The following is a 23320-nucleotide window of genomic DNA, read 5'->3' on the forward strand; positions in this document are numbered from 1 at the left end:
GCCTGCTCCAGAGGCCAGGAGAGGGGAGGTTGCTTGGAAGAATTCAAAGCAGCAGCAGCAACTGCATAGTCTCAAACCAAACGTGAGCCACAGCCATCCCATCTGCACCTAAGACATGTGCTAAGCAGCCCCTTGCACACTAGGCTCAGGCTCCCGACCCGTTCAGTCCAGTGGCCAAGTGCCATTCCAGATTACACCAATACTCCACTTTGAGCAGGGAATAAGCCCATTTTGCAGTCCCAGCATCACTCCACTGGGTATCAACCCTGGGCCATTCCAGGGAACCATGCCCCCAGGTTCCTAGACCCTAATCACAGGCTCCTGCTACCCCTATGGCCACCTGGGTCAGTCTCCTGGATGATGCTCTTTGGTCCCAGCACTAGGCAAGCTACCCAGCCACATCACACTTTACCTGACACACGACTAGTAACTAAATGCTGTACAGACATGAGCCAGCCCTCCTCCCCGCCTGCTCTGGAGGTGTATTGATGGGCATTACTGCCCCCAGACAGGGCACTGCTGGCTGGGGCAGGTGCTTCTGCTGCTCCTTGTACACATGCTGTATGCAGGTGGACAGCGAAAGGCCTATGACTAGAGTTGCCATGGCAACTCCTGACAGCTGTGAACCACTCCAGCATCAAACCTGCAACATGCAAAACAAGTGCCCGAGGGAGGAAACACTATTCCCAGGCCAATTCGATGGCAGCTACAGAGCAGAAAGCTGGACATCCCCTGGGCTGGCTCCCACCTGACCAGTCCCAAACCAGACATTCCTTGTTTTAATACCAACTAGTGGTGATCAGAGTGCACATCCTGTGGGCACAGCTACTGCCAGGTGTGGGAATGGCAAGGAATCAACAGCTCCCAACTGCAAGGTAATGGCCCCCACCACCCCACTGTCTCAAGGGTCAGCCAATGCCAAGCTTCTCCAGAGCAATGAGACAGCATGTGAGCATGCTCAGGGGCCCCAGGATTTGCGGAACAGTTCCAGAGAGAGAGAGAGAGAGACTGACAGTAAACCAGAGGGGTGCAGCCACATCTGTCAGGCCCAAAATCAGATGCACCTCCCCTGCAGTCCTTCCCCCTCTTAGCAGCCTTGAGCAGTTGTGTTTTTTACAGACTCAGATCACCACTGTAACTTACAGCCTGCGCCCATGAGTCCTGCATCCCTCCAGGCCTGAGCATTTAAAACGTGCAACCATTTGAGAGAAGCAGCTAACTGCCTGGAACGCTCAAGGAGACACAGCAAGGTGACCGGGCCCACAATCAAACTGGCTCAGCCAGGCACACTAGGCGGGGGGAACTTCCACAGACAGAGCAGAGGGAAGGCATGCCATGTGTGCATTTCAGGTGGGGGAGGAAGTGGGGTTGTGTGGGTGTTTCAGGATCAGGAGGAAAGTTGGGGCACTTTTAGAGTAGATTCAAATTTGAGGCTCTGGCAGTTTTGTGCTCCTTTAAAAATCCAACCCTGGGCAGAAAGAGCAGTGAAGACTCAGAGCTAGCCAACCAGCCACGCTGGCATTCACAAAAACAGGGGAAGCACAAAGCAGAGCTTTAGTGCCACAGACCCCCCCAAAAGGCGCTCTCTGCGGCCAAGTTATTTACAAGTCTCTCTGTAATTGTTGTGCCTTGGTCCCTCCCGGCCTGTGAGCTGCCACCCAATGCAATACAGATCCTACACAGACTGACGCCATTCGTGGCTATTGAGAAAAGCCCTGAAAGCTCTCCCCACATCAGTATTGTCCTAATGGTATACTGACAGCCATGGTGCAGGGGAGACAGAAAGCATGGAAAAGTCTGAGCTGCAATGGTGCAAAGAGCCACCCTGCTGCCTTACAGAGGCAGTCCCACTGCAATGGTGGATGAACTAGTTTCTGCATGTTGTAAGCACGCATTGCCCTTGGGACCCTTCAGGATGCAGGGCATAGGTTGGTGACTGCCTCCCCTGAGCACCTCCTTGTGGTCTGGGGTGGCTCTGTGGAGTCCTACCTCAGTCTCCCACCAGCTCACAAGAGATCTACACAAATCCAACAGCCCTTCTTGGGATCTAGTCTAACATAGCTCAAAACAATTCAACCCCCTCTCAAAGTCCTGCAGTAACTCAAGCAGCCACTCTGAGGCCTCTCCTACCTGGGGTGCTGCCACGAGCCGCAGCCAATCCAAGAGGTCAGCGGGCAAACCCGCTCTGCTCAGGCCTCCCTCTTACTTACCTGAAGGCCTGACTGGGTCACATAACCTGTCTTCCACACCTGGGACCCAGTCAACCTGTGAGGAGACCATCTGCCCTGACGGGGCCACCACCCTATGACAAGGGGCATCACAAAGAGCCAGATTTCACAGAGCAGAATGTAAACCGTGCTGGGTTTAATCTGGATGGTCTCTAGGGATCATTGGGGTGTCTGAGTCCAAACTGACAGACACTGCAGGTCTCCCCAGAAAGGTACCTTAAAAAAAGCTTTAGGCAGGAAGAAACTGCAGTGTTCGTTTCCAGTCTTGTCTTCCCCCAATCCCATGCCAAGTACACATCCTTCTATCCATCCCTCGCAGTGGGACATCCTCCTCCTACATAGCAAAACAAAATCTGTTGCTTAGTTCTACCCTCTCAGGGGGTTCAAGAACACTACAGAACTGGGATCACTTTGAGGCAGTTTGGCTAAAGTATTGGCCAGCAGCCAGTTGCTTTCAGATTGCATTTCCCCCCCATTACGTTTCCAGCAGGGAGAGGGACAGCTTCCATGGCACCTTTCACCCCAGAGCACTGTACCAACCAGCGTACATCAGCGTCTTCATCTACCCCACCCGGGGAGGAATACAGCACAACAATGCTACACAGCTGCACAACAAGCAGCAGAGGGCTCCTCCCCGAAGGTGGACACCATTTCAGCTGGTTCCCCATTACAGCTGCCAGGGCAAAGGAAGTACCCAGGGAAGCTAAGTGTGTACACCACGCGCGTTACATAGTGATACACTGGCTGCACAGTCCAGACTGTTGTAAAAGTAGCCTTGCAAGAGTGAGCACAAGCCAGGAAAGCCCCCTCCACCCCCACCACACGGGGGATGTCACAGGGGTTGAAGTAGCACCATGCTCTTCTACAGTGCCTTTTCATCTCTAGGGAACAGGGTTCAAACAAGAAGTGCATCCACATCATGCAGCTGCAATGATGTTTTAGCCAGTTCAGAGCCCCAGCACTGGGGTAGCAGGCAGTGCAGCATGTCAGGGTTGAGGTGCACTGGCAGGCCCTTGCAAGGACCCCAGCGCTGGACGAGCAGGGAGTGCTGTGCACTGGCAGAGGTGCAGGCTGGACCCAGGACTGGAGAAGCAAGGAGTGCTGCAGGTCAGGATTGGGGGCGCAGTGCTAAATCTTATGCCCTTAAGTGGAGGAAGCATGCACAGAGCCAGCCTGCATGCCAGGTCTGGCTCCAGCTCCTTCCGCCTCACTTTCAGAAAAGAGGCAGATTTTACATATATGGGAGATAGAGCCTCTTGGCCACCCAAAGAGCAGCACAGGTGTTTTGTAGGAAATCCTGTCCCCTGGCCGTCAGCGAGGAACATGATGTTGGACATAACAGTGAGGTGCCAATCTACAGCCAGCGCTTCCACAGTAGCATAGACACAAGCCTGCTTCTGGCAGATGCAGGGAAAGCACAAGTTCCACACAGGCCGGGCAACAGAAATGCAATACAATAGCACCTGATGGAGGGGCAGGATAGAGGGACATGCATACTCCGCACAGATGTGTCACCTTGCTGGTGCCCCATTCATATGGCTGTTCTCCTGGGTTGCCAATCCCCAGTCTCCCCACTACACTCCACCATTTGTGCTGTGGTTGCACCTCTGCAGTCCAATGGAGTCAAACCAGACAGATTCACACTCTGGCTTTGGAGCAGGACTGCCAGCTGATTTCCTGCTGACTCTCTCAGCATGGGTAAGGCTGCTGGAGGTGGCTTACGTAAGCCTCGTTTTCAAGAGACACAGTACTGCAACTGAAGCCTTGAAGCACTTCTCCCTCTCCCAGACAAGCACAGAGAAGCTGTTCAGGGTCCTGCCTACGACAGATCCGCCAGTCTGAAGGCAGGGAGATGCTCCCTTGGTAAAGCAGCAGCAGCCGGCTGGCTACACAGCCAACGCAACACTTACTTGTAGGGTACAGTTACTGTTATTGTTCAAGCAACACTCGCAGCAGCTAGGTCAGAGGTGGGCAAACTATAGCCTGCAGGACCATCCTACCCAGCCCCTGAGCTCCTGGCCCAGGAGGCTAGCCCCTCTCCCCCGCAGCCATGAGGTGCAATGCTCTGGGCGGCAAGGCTGCAGAGCCTGGACTGACCCGGTGCTCTGTGTTGTGCAGCGTGGCTACATGACCTGGTGCAGCCGTGCTGCCAGCCACCGGTGCTCCAGGAAGTGCGGTAAGGGGGCAGGGGAGTTCAGGGGGTGGGCAGGGGCATGGACAGGGGTCAGAGGGCAGGGAATGGGGGTTGAATGGGGACAGGGATCCCAGGGGGCAGTCAGGAAGGAGGGGAGGTGGATGGGGCAGGAGTCTCAAGGAGAGCTGTCATGGGGCGGTTAGGGGCGAGGGGTGGATGGGGCAAGAAGCAGGGGAGGGGCTGCATGCCTGGCTGTTTGGGGAGCCTCCCCTAACCAGCCCTCCATACAGTTTCAGAAACCCAGTGCAGCCCTCAGGCCAAAAAGTTTGCCTGCCCCTGAGCTAAACCAGTCACCCGGATTGCTTTGCCCTTCTCTGTAATGGAAGCCCCTTGCAGTCTCTCCCCCAAAACTCAGTGCACTGCAATACCTCTACCCAGAGCACCAGCCTATGCCACAAATAAACAGTCACAGATGCTGCTATTCCAGAGTGCAGAGATCTCACCACAAAACAGTACCTGATAGCAAGGAGCCTTGCTTGGGTCTGATGGCTTATTACAGACATGGTGTGCCGAGTCTTTCAGAAGGGGGGTGCCGAGTCTTCATTTATTCACTCTAATTTAAGGTTCTGCGTGCCAGTAATGCATGTTAACGTTTTAGAAAGTCTCTCTCTATATTACTGTATGTAACTAAACTATTGTTGTATGCAAAGTAAACAAAAGGTTTTAAAAATGTTTAAGAAGCTTCATTTAACATTAAATTAAAATGCAGATCTTATCAGCTTAGTACAGTGGTTCTTAATGTGGGGTGCAAGACGCCTTTTCTGGGGGTGCAAGACGTGAGATTTTTTTAGAAGGTAAATCATTGAAAACACAAAATTAAGTACAGACACATATGTACAACTACTTTGTTAAAAAATGTATGTTAATAAATATAGGTTTGATGAAACAATTACTTTAAAAAACTGTGTATAACAGTAAGTTTTTAAGCTAATTGTAGTGTAATTTTTGATAAGGGCTGCAGAGCGCTGGGCCCAGGCCAGGAGCAGAGCCCTGGGCTGTCTGCCGGTACCCCAAGCTGGCAGGAGAGCTGATCAGGGCCAGGCGGCTGGAACCCCAGGCCAGCAGCAGGCTGAGCTGAGCCGATGGCCGGGACCCCGGCTGGCAGCCAGAACCCCAGACTGGCAGCGGGCTGAGCAGCTCAGCCCGCTGCCAGTCTAAGGTTCCATCTGCCGGCCCCTGCCAGCCGGGGTCCTGGCTGCCGGCCCCAATCAGCTGCTGCTGGCCTGGGGTTCCACTCACTCAGGCCGGCAGCAGGCTGAGCAGGGCCAGCAGCCAGGACCCCAGCTGGCAGCAGCGTGCCAGTAAAAATTGGCTTGCGTGCCACCTTTGGCTCCAGATACAGCCCTGCCCTGCTGTTCCTATCTTGCCCTCTACAGCAATCATGGCTTCCTCTTAGGCCGTCTTCTCTGTGCTACCTGAGCCCAAACCAAAGGGCCACGAATCACAAGCAGAAGCAGCTGGAGCTGAGCAGGGATTAGAGATTCCCCCTGCCAAGCTTATTTCACTGGGCTTAGGATACCATTGTACTGTACTATTGGTAACCCGTACCCCTCTTTTTTTGGGTGTGCAGGTTAGCAAATATCAATGTGCATGAAAATATTTTAAAAAATCACCCATAAGGAAGTGTACAATTTAAACAAAAAAACTGATGTACAAAGAAAGTGGTGAACAGTAACTATTCCCAATGAGACAGACAAAAGCTGTAACTCATGGCAAATTCCTAACAGGGACCAAAGGACAATAGCTTAGAGGCAGAGAGATTACAGGCAGAAAAATCATAAACCGGGCCCAGATAGCACAGCAATATGGATGGGAGGATGCGCCACACATGGCTGAACTGATGCTCATCGAAGGAATGAGGGGATTATGCCACTGGACAGCAGTCAAATGAAAAATGGAGTGGGAAGGGAACTCAGTTTTTCCTAGTGGGGACAGTGCCTCCGGCAACCAGCAAGAGCTACAGAGCAGGGCAGAATGCTCAGCCTGACCTGATCCCACACAAGTGCCAACTTTAATATTAAAGAGTGGCCAAAAGCCAGTCCTGATCTGCACTGACTTGGTCTCCCCTCCCCACCAGCCATCATTTATTTAAGGGCTCTGCATCCAGATCACCTGTGTGTATTTGGTGTTCGTGCCGCTTTCCCATCCTTGGTTAAGGGATGTGCAGGCCCTTTGATGAATGGTTTGAGAGGTTGGGCTAGCTCCTCTGCAGCATACTTCTGAGGAAATGCAGCTCCATCACTTCCCACAGAGAGACTCCCGCATGAATCACAGACAGCCCCTCCTCCAGCCTTTAAGGAAGGGCCTTTGTTCTCTCCCCAGTGGCAGAGGCATACCCAAGAGGTTGTGCTGTATCAGGAATGACCCATGGTCAGTTTGGATGAGCTATTGCCAGCAGGAGAGCGAGTTTGTGTGTGTGTGTGTGTGTGTGTGTGTGTGTGTCTCTCTCTCTCTCTCTGGAAAAAAAAAAGGGGGGGGGTGAGAAAGCCTGGATTTGTGCTGGAAATGGCCCACCTTGATTATCAGGCAAATTGTTGGGAGAGTGGTCACTTTGGATGAGCTATTACCAGCAGGAGAGTGAGTTTGTGTGTGTGGTTTTTGGGAGGGGGGTGAGGGGGTGAGAGAACCTGGATTTGTGCAGGAAATGGCCCAACTTGATTATCATGCACATTGTGTAGAGAGTTGTCACTTTGGATGGGCTATCACCAGCAGGAGAGTGAATTTGTGTGGGGGGGTGGAGGGTGAGAAAACCTGGATTTGTGCTGGAAATGGCCCAACTTGATGATCACTTTAGATAAGCTATTACCAGCAGGACAGTGGGGTGGGAGGAGGTATTGTTTCATATTCTCTGTGTATATTTAAAGTCTGCTGCAGTTTCCATGGCATGCATCCGATGATGAAGTGAGCTGTAGCTCACGAAAGCTCATGCTCAAATAAATGGGTTAGTCTCCAAGGTGCCACACGTCGTCCTGTTCTTTTTTCCATGGTCTTTGCTGACACTAACAGGTCCTGAATTTGAAGGGCAGAGATTTGAAAGCAGTCTCGCTTGGGGGGTGGCAAGTAACACACACAACGAACAGAGAAACACCCAGACATCGCTAACGCCAAGGGTGGAATTCACTGTAGGTCTTTAGTGCTATTTATGGTGCAGGAGGAGACATGGAAACATCTTCGATACCAAGAGCCACAAGAATAAACCAGGAACTAAAACACTCTGAAATCTCAACACCGACGGGCAGCGCGCTCCAGACAGCACAGCCTCCCATAAAGCAGAAGTGACCTCATTACCGAGTCCACGCGACTCCAGCAGAGGGCCACTGGAGTGAGAAGGGCAGCTACAGCACGAGGAGCCACTAGCCAAAGACAGATCAGCAACACCTCACGAGGCCAAGTGTCTTGGCATCAAGCTGTAACAATGTCCAGTTGGCAGTGACAGTTAGCCCAGTACACACATCCCATATGCAAGAGACGGGGGATGTGGCTGATGTTTCTGTCCATTCACAACTGGACAGATTCCCACCCCACCCTGATGGAAAGTGGGGAGAATTTCAAAGGCACAAGTGGTCACGAGGTGCCTAATTCCCACTGACCATCCATGGGAGTTAGGCATCTACATCGGTCTCTGAAATTCTCCTCCTAAGCTTCTAGCACAAACTAAGCCCTCCCTGACCCTGATCATGGCTCTTGCACACATAAAGGCAAACTGGAAATTCAATTATTAGCTCCTTTATTCACAGTGTACAGGAATCAGTGAGACTGTAGCCAGAAACAGGGGGCAGATTGAAGAGCACAAGCCTGCAAAACACAGCAGGTGACAACAAACAGCTATCCAACCTGGACATTGGTTCATCATCTGGACTGTCCACAAGCCAGAAGAGATTCCACTGGAGTCACTGCCCTGTCCCAATTCAGTGTGGCCAGTGCATTTGTCTGCTTGGATATTTGGTGTATTTTAGTTCTGCAGAAAATGGGAGCTGCAGCTGCCTTTGACGAAGTAACAGCCTCAGAGCTCTGGGGCAGGGAGAGCTCCCAGCACATAGCTCTGCTATTGCACCCCAGATTGTGGAGACCTCACAGCTCTACCAACATCCCGGAGTCCTCACCTGACACCACCCTGCTATGCCAGCCCCGGCCCAGCTCCCCTTCTGCACCCAGACACACGAGGTGACCCAGGAGACACCTTGGGAGTAGGTAAGTGCAGAAAGAAGGGGACACTCAGTCTCCTCCAGTTCAGAGCTCCACATCAGCCTCTGTACCGTGCCACCAAGTTACATACTGAGCTCAGTGCTCACAACCCTGGTCTTCTGAAGAAACGTCTCCTCTGCACACAGGACGCAAGAGTGTGTTGGGGGGTGGGACAACACAACTCACTCAGCAATGCATGCCTCAGCTCGATTGGAAGGAACCAAGGCAGCATCTAGCAGTTGGCCTGGCGACGGGTCACTGCAAGCTCTCTTGCCAGCACACCGGTGAGCTTTGGCATCTCTGCAAGCATTTAAAGGGTCAGCTGCTATGTGAGACAAGAGAGTTTTTAAGCAAGCTGCAACAGGCTTTGGAGTTGCTTTTGGATTCATTAATGAACGTGGAAATCCCTGCCTTTTATCGCAGCTCCCTTCAGATCCCCTACAAGTCACCGCACTATGCTCAGAGTAGCCCCATATGCTACTTCCTCAGAAGCACATCACACTGGACTGTCTGCATTGCCAAGTCACACAGGATACTTAGACACTGCAGCTGCGAGCGAGCTGTTCAGCTCAAGCAGACAGCCTCACACTATAGCTGGCCATATGTACTAGAGCTCAGACTCAGCTGGGCGGGTAGGTTCATGCTTGGGTAACTAGCCCAAGATGCCACTGGTGCCACAACATCCACACAGCTATTTTTAGTGTGCTTGCTTGAGCCCTGTCATGTGATTCTGTGCACCTGGGCTGGGAGGCTTCTGTACCCAGAGAAAGTGAGCAGCACTTTACACAGCCACTAACACAAGCAGATAGTAAGTGGCTCCCAACCAGGATCCTCCAGAGATCCTGGTTGCTGCCACCCAAACTCCTGTATCTTGCAGTCTGTGCCCAGTAGATGCTGGCTACACAGGTGTCACCCAAGCTCTTGGATTACGCTATCTCAGAATAGTGCAGGATAAGCAAAGGTCCCAGCAGTCTCCTCTTGAAAACATCAACTGCCAGGGGTGCCTTAGATACACGCTATGGGCTCAGGCAATACTGAGCATCTTCAACTTCCTCTCTCTTGGCTGGGATCTGGGTGCTTAGCACCTCACAGGACCAGCCCGCTGCACTGCAGGAACCAGCACTGGGAAGCTGTCCAGTTCTGAGAGGGGGAAGGACTGGTTTTTCCTCTTTAGTGTCCCGTCCCCCATCCCCACAGGAAGCCTGCTAGGCCCCCTAACCCAGCACACATCAGCAGAGTAGCACAGGAAGCCTGCAGGCTCTCTTGCTTTGCCCAAAGGAAGTGGTGCGCAACTGCACAAGGATCAGGTGGTGTTTTTACAGAGTCCAGGCCACCATGATCACTGACTTCCTGCAGCTGTTCCCCATACTCCTGCTTGGCACTCCTTTTCTTTTTGCGAATACAGACTAACACGGCTGTTCCTCTGAAACGTTTCCCTTAAGACATTCATCTTTGCAGAGAAGCAGTTGATCAGAAGAGTTTGGAGGGGGATGGTGCGAGCACTCAGACTAGCCGCAGGCAAGGGAAGGGGTGGGGTTCACAGCACTGCACACCCCAGGCAGCCCAAGCAAAGACTCCAGAGGAGGAAGGAGCAGACAGCCCCTGAAACTCCTCCAGGCACATTCCAGAGGCTGGGCCTGTTCACTCACACTCTGGCACAAGGTATGACAAACAAGCCACTCCAACTGGCTCACAGGCACAACAGCAGCATGCCAGGGAGTGAACAAGCTTCCGGAGTTACTTTGGCCCCCCAGCACTAGAGTTACTGCAAGCCCCAAAAGCACTCGGCAGCAATCCACTCAGGCACTTCTCTTTGATGATACAGCCACATCAGCAGCCTGGGAAGACAGCAAAGGTACAAGAAAGTATTGCTTTGGTGTGCCCCATCACACTCACATCTGACAATGGAGAAGAGACCCACTGCTTCTGTTTGGATCTGGAAGGGTGCAGCACATGTCTCCCCTCAGCAAATGGGCAACTTCTACTGCCACCAACACTTAATGGCATTCATCTCTTTTAAACAGTCACTTTCAAAGAGGAGGAGTATACTAGCACTTAGAGCAGGGAACTTGCGTCACGGCTCCTGGGTTCTCCTACCAGTTCAGCCATTACCTGGGCTATCATGGGCAACCTATTTCACCTCTCCATCGGCAGTTCCCCAGTCTTTTAGACAGGGTTAAATCCTGCTAACCTACCTCACAAGGGCACTGAGGAATACAAAATGGGAGTTGGGGCCTAATTCTGATCACACTTATATCCGGGTAACTCAAGAGTAAACCCATGGACCTCCGTGGAGTGACAGGGATGCTAAGCGATGAGAACCAGACATCTTCACAGCCGTATTTTAAGGAAAGCCAGACCTTGGGCTGTCTGTTTTACAGTGTTCCTCTAGCCTTCCTTTAATGTGGTTTTCAGCAGGTGAGTTAAGCTTGTAGTCTCTTGTACATTACTCATGAGCCTCCATGATCAGAGATGTTGGCTCAAATCCAGTGAGAAAAAGCTGGTGCATATTTGTTCTAGCAAAGGGAAAAACACAAATTGTTTATTGGACACATCTGGAGGCTACCACAAGTTAATGGCAGGTTAATTAGCCCTATCTTGTGGTAGCCCACTTAGCTACTATGGTACCAAGAGATTTGTTCCCCATCTCAGAGATATTCATTAAATGAGCTCTCTGCGGCCTGTCTAGTTTGGCACAGAAGAGACGAGACGAGACCTGTGGGAAAAGGCACTCTCTTCCATGGACTCCAGTGGGCAGAGTTGTTGGAAGTGGGTCAAGATCAGACCTCTGATCCTCCTTCAGACCTGTAAGCCCCAACAGACAGCTAGCAAGAGTGACAGGCACCATGCCAATGTACGGTGGCCCAGGTACAGCCCCCCAGACATTTCCACTAATAAAGTGGAATTCCTGGTGGTGACTGTCTTCTGACTTTGAGACACTCTTCTCTAACTCTGGCTGTGGGGGCCAGCAGAGGGAGAGGATGATTGGTTATATTTATGTACTGGAGATCTGTACAAGCCAACCAAAACAGCTGCACTCAAGGCTCATCAGCAACTTGCTGACCGGCAAGTCAGAACAAAGCTCTCTTTTTGTGACTGGGCTGGTTTCGGGTCTTGAGTCAGAGGGTTCAAATGCAGGCCAGGATCTTGGAATAAGTCACTCAGCAGCTGTGAGAAAGCTCTGGGACCTCAGGCCCCACCACATCCAAGTTCTACCACTACAGCTCATCATCCTATGCCTGCTATCTAGCTGTACGGAGCAGGGCTAGAGGTAGAATATGCTCTTCCGATACAGACATGCACATGCTGGGACTCTCCACTTGCCTTCTAAAGAGCCAACCAAAAAACACATACATGTTCCTTTGCTTTGCAAGAGATCTAGAATCAGCAGCTTCCTGTATGTTGGGCTTTCTGGTCTGTCTCCTCCAGAAACCCACACTCAGGATGCGTATAGTGCACATCTGTAGCCCCTCTGTGCTGTGGTGGGAGAAGCTGCAGAGAACCCATTGGTTCACTGTGCAAATACAGGTTGGAGACTTTCACAGCAAGAATGTGTTTAAATGGCTCAACTGCTTACAATGCCCAAGACAACAGTTTAGCCACTCTAAAACCTGTCACATATAATGTAAAAAGAAAAGGAGTACTTGTGGCACCTTAGAGACTAACCAATTGATTTGAGCATGAGCTTTCGTGAGCTACAGTTCACTTGCATCCGATGAAGTGAGCTGTAGCTCACGAAAGCTCATGCTCAAATCAATTGGTTAGTCTCTAAGGTGCCACAAGTACTCCTTTTCTTTTTGCAAATACAGACTAACACGGCTGTTACTCTGAAACCTGTCACATATAAGGTGTGTCCCATCAGAGCTGATGCACAGAAAGTTTATGATACTCCTAACAAGACACAGCAAACCAAAACACAAATGGCTGGGCATCTCCTGAGATCAGCAGAGGGGTATCATATAAAGTGATCTGGCTTTTCAAGGAGCTTCAGACTTTCAAGGACCGGGAATTCTGGGGCTGCTGCTGGTGGATTTTCCAGATGCATTTAGGGCATTTACATCTTGTATAAGTCTCACAACTTCCTGTGATGAAGCTGGGGGGGGGGGGGGGGGCATCAGCATGACATGGATTGAGGTACACATGCCCATACAAGGCTGGGGATATGTCAGCCAGCCATACGTTCTTCATTTTACTGTGGCCCTTCATAATTGTGTATTAGCACCGGCTTCTGTGACAAAGCCTAGAGGAGTTAGTTCCTACCATTTGTTCTCCCCCACAAAAAAACTCCAAACAAATCATCCTCTACTCTCTATCTTATGAAAAGCCAACATCCTAAAAACAAATCCACATGTTATAGGAGACTTTGTGGCCTCCTAATCAAATGAAGCATAAGAAAGGCCATAACCACCAAATAAGACCATGACTTGCCAATCACAGCTCCAGTTAAAAGGACAACCATGGTTAACTGGGGAGCTAAGCCCCCCTAAGGAAACCCTCTCAGTAAGGGGAATTCATTTTAGTAAATAATGGAGGCTCCTTCCCTAAGGAGAGGGCATCCAGTCTGACAAGAAACTCTAACCAACCCATTCTCAGGGTTGTTTTACAGAATCATTCTGTCTGCAGTCTCTTCACATCTCCTCCTAGGAAGATCTAAAGCAGAGGTGGGTGAACTACGGCCAGCAGGCCACATCTCGCCCACGGGACCATCCTACCCGGCCCCTGCGCTCCCGGCCAGGGAGGCTAGCCCCCAGCCCCTCCCCCACTGTCTCCCCTCCCCCACAGCCTCAGCGCAAAGCGATGCCAGCACGCTGACTCACTGCTCCTGCCAGGCGGCGCCGGCAACGTGGCTGGCTCTGGCATGGTAAGGGGGTGGAGGATCCCGGGGGCAGAGAGAGCAGAGGAAGGTTGGATGGGGCAGAGGTTCGGGGTGGGCAGGGAACGGAGCAGGGGGCTGGAGTGTGGATAGGGGTCAGGGCAGTCAGAGGACAAGGAGAGGCGGGGTTGGATGGGTTGGGAATTCTGAGGGGGGCAGTCAGGAGGCGGTGGCCAGGCTGTTTGGGGAGGCACAACCTTCCCTACCCATCTCTCCATATAGTTTTGTAACCCTGATGTGGCCCACGGGCCAAAAAGTTTGCCCACCCCTGCTCTAGAGGCTGTTAAGAGGTAGTATTGTCCCGGTGTCACTGTACCCGAGAAATAACAGTACAACAGAGGCAGCTGTTCAGTAAAAATAGCCTGTCTCTTCTGAGGAGCATGCAGAGTGCCTAGCACAACAAGGAGGCTCTGATGTCATTTGAGGCCTCTTGACACTGCTGTAATATAAATAAGATCCTCAGACAATAAGTTGTGTTCTGCAAGGAGGGAACATCCTCTGAAGGTTCCTCCTTGTAGAAGCAGATTAAAATATTTTCTAACAAAGGACCAAGTGTATTTAGGACTGAAACGCATGGATTCTGAATGTGGTTCGATGCATCAGCAACTCCCGCTGTTCTCATTCTCAAGTCCCCTTAACAAATGAATGGTAAAGTCACCCAAGCCAATATCAAGGCTTCTCTCCATTTACCAAAGCTTTGTTGTTTCAGCATTTTCACTGTGGCTAATAGGGGAATGGTTTTGTTCCAGGCAGCAATGAGACCACAGAGGAAGAGGGATTGCAGAGGACAATCTATTGTGGTGTATTGAATTTCCCTCCCCCACTCTATTCTAACCATGGGCAACAAAAGGCTACAGTAGCCACATAGCTTGCTTCCCCCCCGCCCCCAACCTGCCCCTTACAAAATTCCCCACAGACCTGTCCGCACACAGAAGACATGGGAGGTGAATACCGAAACAAAAATCAGACAAGTTTCCATTATTAGTTTTTTTTGTGCTCCCGTTTTCTCCTCTTCTCAGTGGCAAAGGGGGTACCCACCACATTGAGGGTTATTGGCTTAGGCCAAACAGTGTAATGTACTTCTTAGAACAGTAAAAACAAGGAGTCCGGTGGCACCTTAAAGGCTAAAAGATTTATTTGAGCATAAGCTTTTGTGGGTAAAAACCCCACTTCTTCAGATGCATGGAGTGAAAGTTACAGATGTAGACATAAATATACTGGCACATGAAGAGAGGGGACACCCTTCTCTTCATGTGCCAGTATATTTGTCTGCATCTAATTTTCACCGGACTACTTGTTGTTTTTGTGGATACAGACTAACACGGCTACCCCCCGATTCTTAGATCAATGGTTCCCTAACGGGTTCATGAACCCCTGAGGGTTTGCAAAATGTTACAGGGGGTTCTCGGGAAAAAATTCCCTAATGGTGGACAGAGCTGTCCCTAAGAACCCCAGGCAGCACAGGGCCAGCAGCCCAGAGCCCCTGGACTTCCAAGAGCTAAGCAGATCAAAGCAAGCATATTTATCACACTGAGGAGATTTAAACTTCAAGATTCCTTATAAGAAATGGAAAGGGAGGTGGATATTTTTTGCTGTTTTTAAAATGAAATAGGCAGCTAGTATTGTTTTTAAAATTATTATGAAGAACAAGTTTAAGCCTTGTTGTAACATGTGTTGTTTGCCTGGACTGCTCAAGACCTGAATGCTTGTGTAGGAGGAACTGACACTCCTTGATGAAACATAGGAGCCTTGTCTTATAACAGGCTTATTCAAAGTGATACAAGCTACGAAAGTGAGATCTTGGAAGAGTGTTGCACTTTTCATACAGTATTTTTATTACATTAATGATAATTAATAAGAGTGTAATAAGCATGTCATAAAAACAAATTTTATATTTCCAAGATCACTGCTTTTTATAAATTTATACTCAGGTGAAGAAGAAAAATCCCTGGAAATATTCATTTTTAGGAGGGGGATCACGAGATTTGACATTTTAGTGAAAGGGGTCCACAGGTTGTTAATATTTGGGAATCAATGTCTTAGAGTAAACCCACAACATCCTACAGGACCCTGAAGCAGACACCAGAGAGACCAAATACCTAGAGTTTCACACAGACAGCAAAGCATTTCATATGCAATTTTTAGAGGGCAGTAGTAAAAGCATAATAGTAAAAACAATGCGACAGTGATACACGTGGCCTAAAATTGAACAATTCAAGGCTATTTGATCTAGACTTTGTTGACAACATCTCTCTTATCAGTGAGGATGCCAAGGGACTACAAAAATGCACATATCAAGTAAAAGTAGTAATGAAGAAGATAGGTTTGAGATTACATTTCTTTGCAATGTAAAGTCATGTTAATGGGGACTAGAGGGACAGAAATCAAAACTGAAGGTGAAACTGGAGAAGGCGGACAATTTTATGTATCTTGGAAACTGTGGGTGCGCGGGGCTGGGTGCTGGGGATGATCAGCCAAGGTGGTACTAGTTCTGAGGAAAAAGATGAAGAAGAAGAAGAATCGGGAAGGCAAATGCTGCATTTGAAAGACTCAAAAAACGACTCAAAAACATCAATGCCCCTCTGCCATGTACATTGGTCAAACTGGACAGTCTCTAAGTAAAAGAATAAATGGACACAAATCAGACGTCAAGAATTATAACATTCGTAAACCAGTCGGAGAACACTTCAACCTCTCTGGTCACGCGATTACAGACATGAAAGTCGCTATTTTACAACAAAAAAACTTCAAATCCAGACTCCAGCGAGAAACTGCTGAATTGGAATTCATTTGCAAATTGGATACAATTAACTTAGGCTTAAATAGAGACTGGGAGTGGCTTAGTCATTATGCAAGGTAGCCTATTTCCCCTTGTTTTTTCCTACCCCACCTCCCAGACGTTCTTGTTAAACCCTGGATTTGTGTTGGAAATGGCCCACCTTGATTATCATACACATTGTAAGGAGAGCGATCACTTTAGATAAGCTATTACCAGCAGGAGAGTGGGGTGGGAGGAGGTATTTTTTCATGCTTTGTGTGTATATAATAAGATCTTCTAAACTTTCCACAGTATGCATCCGATGAAGTGAGCTGTAGCTCACGAAAGTTTATGCTCAAATAAATTGGTTAGTCTCTAAGGTGCCTCAAGTCCTCCTTTTCTTTTTGTGAATACAGACTAACACAGCTGTTACTCTGAAACCTGTCAAAAACATCTGGCAACTCAAAAACATCTCCCTCAAGACAAAATTGAATGTGTACAAAGCAATTGTTATCACCATCACAACATATAGCAGTGAGACATGGCAACTTACCAAGAAAGATACACAAAAGCTGGATGCATTTCATAACAAATGTCTGAGAAGAATATTGGGAATAACAGAGATAGGAAGACGAATGAAGAAATCTGAAAAATTACCCTCTCACAAATAATCTACAAAAGAAGACATCAGTGGCTGGGACATGTGCTGAGAATGGAAAAAGAACGCTTACCAAAAACCGCCCTTGAATGGAAGCCAGAAAACATAAGAAGGAGAGGAAGACAGCAAATAACATGGAAACTAACAGTTCTGAATGACATCAAGCACCTCAACATGAAATGGGAAGTTTTGGAGAGAAGGACAGTTGACAGGCAAGGATAGCAAATGTGGGTAGCCCAGTGTGCAGCAGAGCACGGGATGGATTAAGGTCCGAGTAAAAGCACAAACCTTCACTAATTCACACTAACGACTGGGAGACCCAGGAGGTTTTTTTAAATTCATTTTGCAAATTAGCTAGGAAGCGAGAAAACATTTCAAAAATTCAGATTCTGCCTCGCAGAGAGAGGCTGAGAATGGTAGCTTGGCTCTAATTGAACTAGTACCATCACATACTACAGTATTCTTGATAGCATTCTCTGTATATTCTGCATAATGAAGCCTTAGGAATAAAAGGCCTACATTGCCATCTAATAAAACCTTTGCTGGGAGGTGCAAATCAGTGAGATTCTACTGCAAGAATGATACTTTGCATTTCTATAGCAGCTTTCAGGCATTTTCACAAAATGCCTTACAGAAGTATCTTCTTTTTAAGAAGAGAGATGGAAACTGAGGTAGACACAGATAACGTGTCTTGCACAAGGTCATACATCAAGACAGCTAGGAATAGACCCCAGGAGTCTTAACTTCCAATCCTGTGCTCCAGCCACTAGACTTAACCCAGATAATCAGGCAGGCAGTAAACAGCAGTAACTGTGCTTGTGGCACTCCGCAATCTAGGATTTAACTCAGGACACCAGACAGCATCCATCTAAGTGGCTGCAGCAACCCCTATGGATTGGGAGGTGTGGGAAGCAAGTCCTGTGAGTCTTGCTTTGTACTCAATTCCCCTCTACTAGGTTTTGCTCCCTAGTCTCAAGCCCCTCTTGAAATGAGGCATTTCCCACAAGATGTACTGAGATTCCCAGAACCATGTCACATAACAAGAACATTTACAATATTCAGGAAGGGGGCGGAGGGGGAGAGAAGTCCCAGATTGTTCCAGGAAACGACAACATCCCTGAAATGACTTCATAGCAGGGAGGGCTCCCACCTCTTCCCCTGTCCCAGGCCAGTAACAGTCCCACTGGAAGAGCCAGGTTCTTTCCATCCAGCCCAGCCAATGGAATGGTTCAAGAGTGGAGGTCAGGCATGGGGGAGGGAGCTTCCTCCCTTCCCTCAGCCTAGCAAATTTCCCATAGTGGTGCCAAACTGGCTTCCCAGTCTAGTCAAGTAAGCCAGACAAGCCATTGCCTCTCTCATTCCAGTTGCTCCAGGGCATCATAACCATACCAGATGATTGGATAGGAAACCCCCTTTGGCCTCTTCTCAGAGGAAATGAGAAATTCCTACTTCTCGTTTTCCCAAGGTTCCCCTGATCCCCTCTTCTCCTTCCTCTTATCTGAGGACATCTGGACAATAAGAACTGTAATCAACCCCCTTTCACATTACGATACCAAAACCCGGCTCAGTCCTTCCAAGCCAATGGCTTAAACTGTAGTGACTTTACACCTGCCTCAAACCACTTTTGTCAAAGTTGCTAGACCCACATTTGACACATCTAGAAGGCAGATCAATATCCTCTCTCTAGGAAGCCTCCCCCTTTCTCCTGCCATGAGACAGACCACAAGAGTTAATGCCAGCCTCAACTCTTACACCAGGCACTCTAGGAAGGTAAAGGGCAGGCATTGCCTTGAGTCAGGTGTGGCCCACGTGCAGTTCTATAACCTAGGCAACCAGATCATCCCCTTTGGGGAGAGCCCCTAGGGCCCAATCTCTCCGAATTAAAGAACATGGCTGCAACCTGCTCCTTTCCAGCTCAGGCCAGTGTGCCCCTCGGGCCCCCAGTGAGCTCCAGCGGATCCCGCGTTTCCTTACACAAGCCCGACAGTCAACTGCCCAAGCCCCCTTCCGGCTTCCCGCGCCGAGGCAGGAGACCGGCGGCCTGCCCCCTGCGAAGCCCGATCCCGAACCCAGCCCGGCCGCGCCCCCGGGACTCACCGCTGGGCGCGCTGAACCAGCGGGGCGCGATGTGCAGGGGCAGCGCGTCGGCGAGCGAGGCTCGCGGGCCCAGGTACAGCATCCCGTCTCCATGGCGACCGCCTCCGGTCTCCTGGTAACCGTCACCAGGGGCGTAGGCGGAGTCTGCGCCCGCGCCGCCGCCCGGCGCCCGCTCGGGGTCGCCCGCCGCCCGGGCCGCCGCGGCGTACAGGCCGAAGGGGACCCCGCCGGCCGCGCTCGGGTCCATGCCCATGCCCGCCACCGAGCTGACGGAGCGGCTGCGCAGCCCCATGGCGCCGCCGCCGGCCCGGTAGTGCCCGAAGTGGGGCGGCCCCCCGGGCGGGGGCACGGCGCTGTCGTCGGTGGAGACCCCCGGGAAGGGCCCCCGCGAGCGGGCCGCGGTGCTCTGCTTGCCGCCCATGGGCGGGCCCGGCCCGGCCTGCTGCCGCTCCGCGCCGCCCGAAGGAGGGCGCTCGGCCCCGAGCCCCTGCGGACACCCCTCGGCGGGGGAGGGGAGGCTGACGAAAAGGGAGGAGGCGGCGACGGCAAACTAGGAATTAAAATTCATCCGCGCCTGCGGCATGTCCCCGCCAAGTGCCGAGAGGCCCCGGCCGCTCGCCCACAGCTGCGGCGGGAGGAAGGGGAGACAGCAGGCAAGGCCCGCCCGCCCGCCTGGCGGCTAGCCGCCGCCGGGACGATCTGCGCGCACTCCCGCAGCGAGGCTGGCTCAGCCTCCGGCCCGCTCAGCCCCGCAGGGGGCCTTGCCCGTGGAGCGGGGCCTCCCGCCGCCCAGCCCGGCCCGGCCCCTCGCCCGGCCGCCCGCTCTCTCGCCTCCGCCCCGGGCCGCTCTCTCCAGCGGCGCCTCGCGGCTGGGGCAGCGAGACAATAGAGGCTGCCAGGACGCATGCGCCCGCCTCCCTCCGCCCCCGCAGCCCGCATTAACCCCCTCACTGCCAGCCCCCATCGCCGGCGCGGCGCGGGGGGCGGGGGCGGGGCGGGCCGGGGAGCGAGGGGGGTTAGAGATGCGCTGTCGGGGGGCGCGGCCCCACCTTCCCCGGCAGCGGGGACCTGCCCCTGCTTCCAGACCCTGCCCGAAAGCCCGCCTCGGGCGCACGCTTCGAGTCACCATCAAAGCGGCGCCCAGGCTCGGGGCCGGGCGCTGGGGATGGACGGGGCTGGGGGCGGTCGGGGCCGGGCGCTGGGCGCTGGGGATGGGCGGACAGGGCTGGGCGCTGGGGGTGCGTGGGGCTGGACGCTGGGGATGGATGGGGCCGGGCGCTGGGGATGGGCGGGGCCGGGCGCTGGGGATGGACGGGGCTGGGGGCGGTCGGGGCCGGGCGCTGGGCGCTGGGGATGGATGGGGCCGGGCGCTGGGGATGGGCGGACAGGGCCGGGCGCTGGGGATGGGCGGGGCCGGGCGCTGGGGATGGGCGGGGCTGGGCGCTGGGGATGGGCGGACAGGGCTGGGCGCTGGGGGTGCGTGGGGCTGGACGCTGGGTGCTGGGCAGATGGGGCTGGGCACTGGGGATGGACAGGGCTGGGCGCTGGGGATGGATGGGGCCGGGCGCTGGGGATGGGCGGACAGGGCTGGGCGCTGGGGGTGCGTGGGGCTGGACGCTGGGTGCTGGGCAGATGGGGCTGGGCACTGGGGATGGACAGGGCTGGGCGCTGGGGATGGATGGGGCCGGGCGCTGGGGATGGGCGGACAGGGCTGGGCGCTGGGGATGGGCGGGGCCGGGCGCTGGGGATGGGCGGGGCCGGGCGCTGGGGATGAGCGGACAGGGCTGGGCGCTGGGGGTGCGTGGGGCTGGACGCTGGGGATGGGCGGGGCCGGGCGCTGGGGATGGGCGGACAGGGCTGGGCGCTGGGGGTGCGTGGGGCTGGACGCTGGGTGCTGGGCAGATGGGGCTGGGCACTGGGGATGGACAGGGCTGGGCGCTGGGGATGGGCGGACAGGGCTGGACGCTGTGGGTGCGCAGGGCTGGGCGCTGGGGATGGACGGGGCTGGGCGCTGGGGGTGCGTGGGGCTGGACGCTGGGTGCTGGGCAGACGGGGCTGGGCGCTGGGTGCTGGGCGGACGGGGCTGGCCACTGGGGATGGACAGGGCTGGGTGCTGGGGATGGGCGGACAGGGCTGGACGCTGTGGGTGCACGGGGCTGGGCACTGGGGGCGGTCGGGGCCGGGCGCTGGATGCTGGGCGGACAGGGCCGGGCGCTGGGAATGGATGGGGCCGGGCACTGGGAATGGATGGGGCCGGGCGCTGGGAATGGATGGGGCCGGGCGCTGGGGATGGGCGGGGATGGGCGCTGGGGATGGGCGGGGCTGGGCGCTGGGGCTGGGTGGACAGGGCTGGACGCTGGGGGTGCACGGGGATGGGCGCTGGGGATGCGCAGGGCTGGGCGCTGGATGCTGGGTGGACGGGGCTGGGCGCTGGGAATGGGCGGACAGGGCCGGGCGCTGGGAATGGATGGGGCTGGGCGCTGGGGGTGCGCGGACAGGGCTGGGCGCTGGGGGCGGACGGGTCTGGGCGCTGGGGGCGGACGGGGCTGGGGATGGGCGGGGATGGGCGCTGGGGATGGGCGGACAGGGCTGGGCGCTGGGGGTGCACGGGGATGGGCGCTGGGGATGCGCAGGGCTGGGCGCTGTGGAGGGACGGGGCTGGGTGCTGGGGGTGCTCAGGGCTGGTGGCTGGGGATGAGCAGACGGGGTTGGGGGCGGGCAGGGCTGGGCGCTGGGGATGGACGGGGCTGGGCGCTGGGGATGGGCGGACGGGGCTGGGCGCTGGGGGTGCGCAGGGCTGGGCGCTCGAGAGGGATGGGGCTGGGCGCTGGGGGTGCGCGGGGCTGGGCGCTGGGGAGGGACGGGGCTAGGCTCTGGTGGTGCGCGGACAGGGCTGGGCGCTGGGGGTGCGCGGAGCTGGGCTCTGGGGCAGCCGCAAGCCTCTGCTGCCGGTTATAATGGTGTGTGAAGCGCTGGCGGTGTGCTCTCATGGTGGAACAGTCCGGGGTCCATAGTTAAGGTTGCACCATAGATTTCAGTTTATTATTAATTTCACACTATTGCCTAGAGCCCATGGCAGAGATAGGGATCCATTGTGCTAGGCATGGTACAGACACATAATACGAGGCAGTTCCTGTCCCAAAATGCTTACAGCATTCAAACAGGCAAGACAGACAAAGGAAAGATTAATATCTCCATTTTAAAGTTGGGAAGCTGAAGCACAGACAAATGAGTGGCTTTACTCATGTGAGTGACCTGGTTCGTTGACTTCAGTGGAACTGCTAGTGTGATTACATTTATGCAAATACACATGCATAACTTTGCAGATTTTTGGAGCAGAGACTGACTGTATTTTGCGGCAAAGAGTCCTGAGGCACCTTATAGACTAACAGACGTATTGGAGCATAAGCTTTTGTGGGTGAATACCTGCTTCTTCAGATGCATGTAGTGGAAATTTCCAGAGGCAGGTATAAATATGCAAGCAAGAATCAGGCGAGGGATAAGGAGGTTAGTTCAATCAGGGAGGATGAGGCCCTCTTCTAGCAGTTGAGCTGTGAACACCAAGGCAGGAGAAACTGCTTTTGTAGTTGGCAAGCCAGTCACAGTCTTTGTTTAATCCCAAGCTGATGGTGACAAATTTGCAAATGAACTGAAGCTCAGCAGTTTCTCTTTGAAGTCTGGTCCTGAAGATTTTTTGCTGCAGGATGGCTGCCTTTAAATCTGCTAGTGTGTGTCCAGGGAGGTTGAAGTGTTCTCCTACAGGTTTTTGTATATTGCCATTCCTAATATCTGATTTGTGTCCATTTATCCTTTTATGTAGGGACTGTCCGGTTTGGCCAATGTGCATAGCAGAAGGGCATTGCTGGCACATGATGGCGTAGATTACATTGGTGGACGTGCAGGTGAATGAACCGGTGACGGTGTGGCTGATCTGGTTAGGTCCTGTGATGGTGTCGCTGGTGTAGATATGTGGGCAGAGTTGGCATCGAGGTTTGTTGCATGGATTGGTTCCTGAGTTAGAGTTACTATGGTGCGGTGTGTCATTGCTGGTGAGAATATGCTTCAGGTTGGCGGGTTGTCTGTGGGCGAGGACTGGCCTGCCTCCTAAGGCCTGTGAAAGTGAGGCATTGTTGTCCAGGATGGGTTGTAGATCACTGATGATGGGTTCAAGAGGTTTTAGCTGAGGACTGTATGTGATGGCCAGTGGAGTTCTGTTGGTTTCTTTCTTGGGCTTGTCTCGAAGCAGGAGGCTTCTGGTACACATCTGGCTCTGTTGATCTGTTTCCTTATTTCCTCGTGCGGGTATCGTAGTTTTGAGAATGCTTGG

General features: G+C 53.0%; 2 protein-coding genes across 8 annotated transcripts in view; one reads left to right on the forward strand and one right to left on the reverse strand.

Moving 5' to 3' along the window:
• Positions 1-19878, reverse strand: part of ZNRF1 (zinc and ring finger 1) — a 107135-nt gene extending 87257 nt beyond the window's left edge. Inside the window, exon 1 of one of the 2 annotated variants that reach the window (XM_073307079.2) lies at positions 18994-19878. In XM_073307079.2, the coding sequence (XP_073163180.1) occupies positions 18994-19414 (421 nt within the window). In that variant the 5' untranslated portion in view covers positions 19415-19878. The remainder of the gene's footprint in view (positions 1-18993) is intronic. The other variant, XM_073307077.2, reaches the window with a different exon arrangement.
• Positions 19879-21884: 2006 nt separating this feature from the next.
• Positions 21885-23320, forward strand: part of WDR59 (WD repeat domain 59) — a 93258-nt gene continuing 91822 nt past the window's right edge. For 3 of the 6 annotated variants that reach the window (XM_078848059.1, XM_078848060.1, XM_078848062.1), the window contains exon 1: positions 21890-22239. The gene's annotated coding sequence lies outside the window, so the exon portion shown is untranslated. Of the gene's footprint in view, positions 22240-23320 lie in introns of all 6 variants that reach the window. The other 3 variants (XM_078848064.1, XM_078848063.1, XM_073307063.2) reach the window with 3 other exon arrangements.

The sequence above is a fragment of the Lepidochelys kempii genome, chromosome 12, assembly GCF_965140285.1.
Source record: "Lepidochelys kempii isolate rLepKem1 chromosome 12, rLepKem1.hap1, whole genome shotgun sequence".
Taxonomy (NCBI): Eukaryota; Metazoa; Chordata; order Testudines; family Cheloniidae; genus Lepidochelys; species Lepidochelys kempii.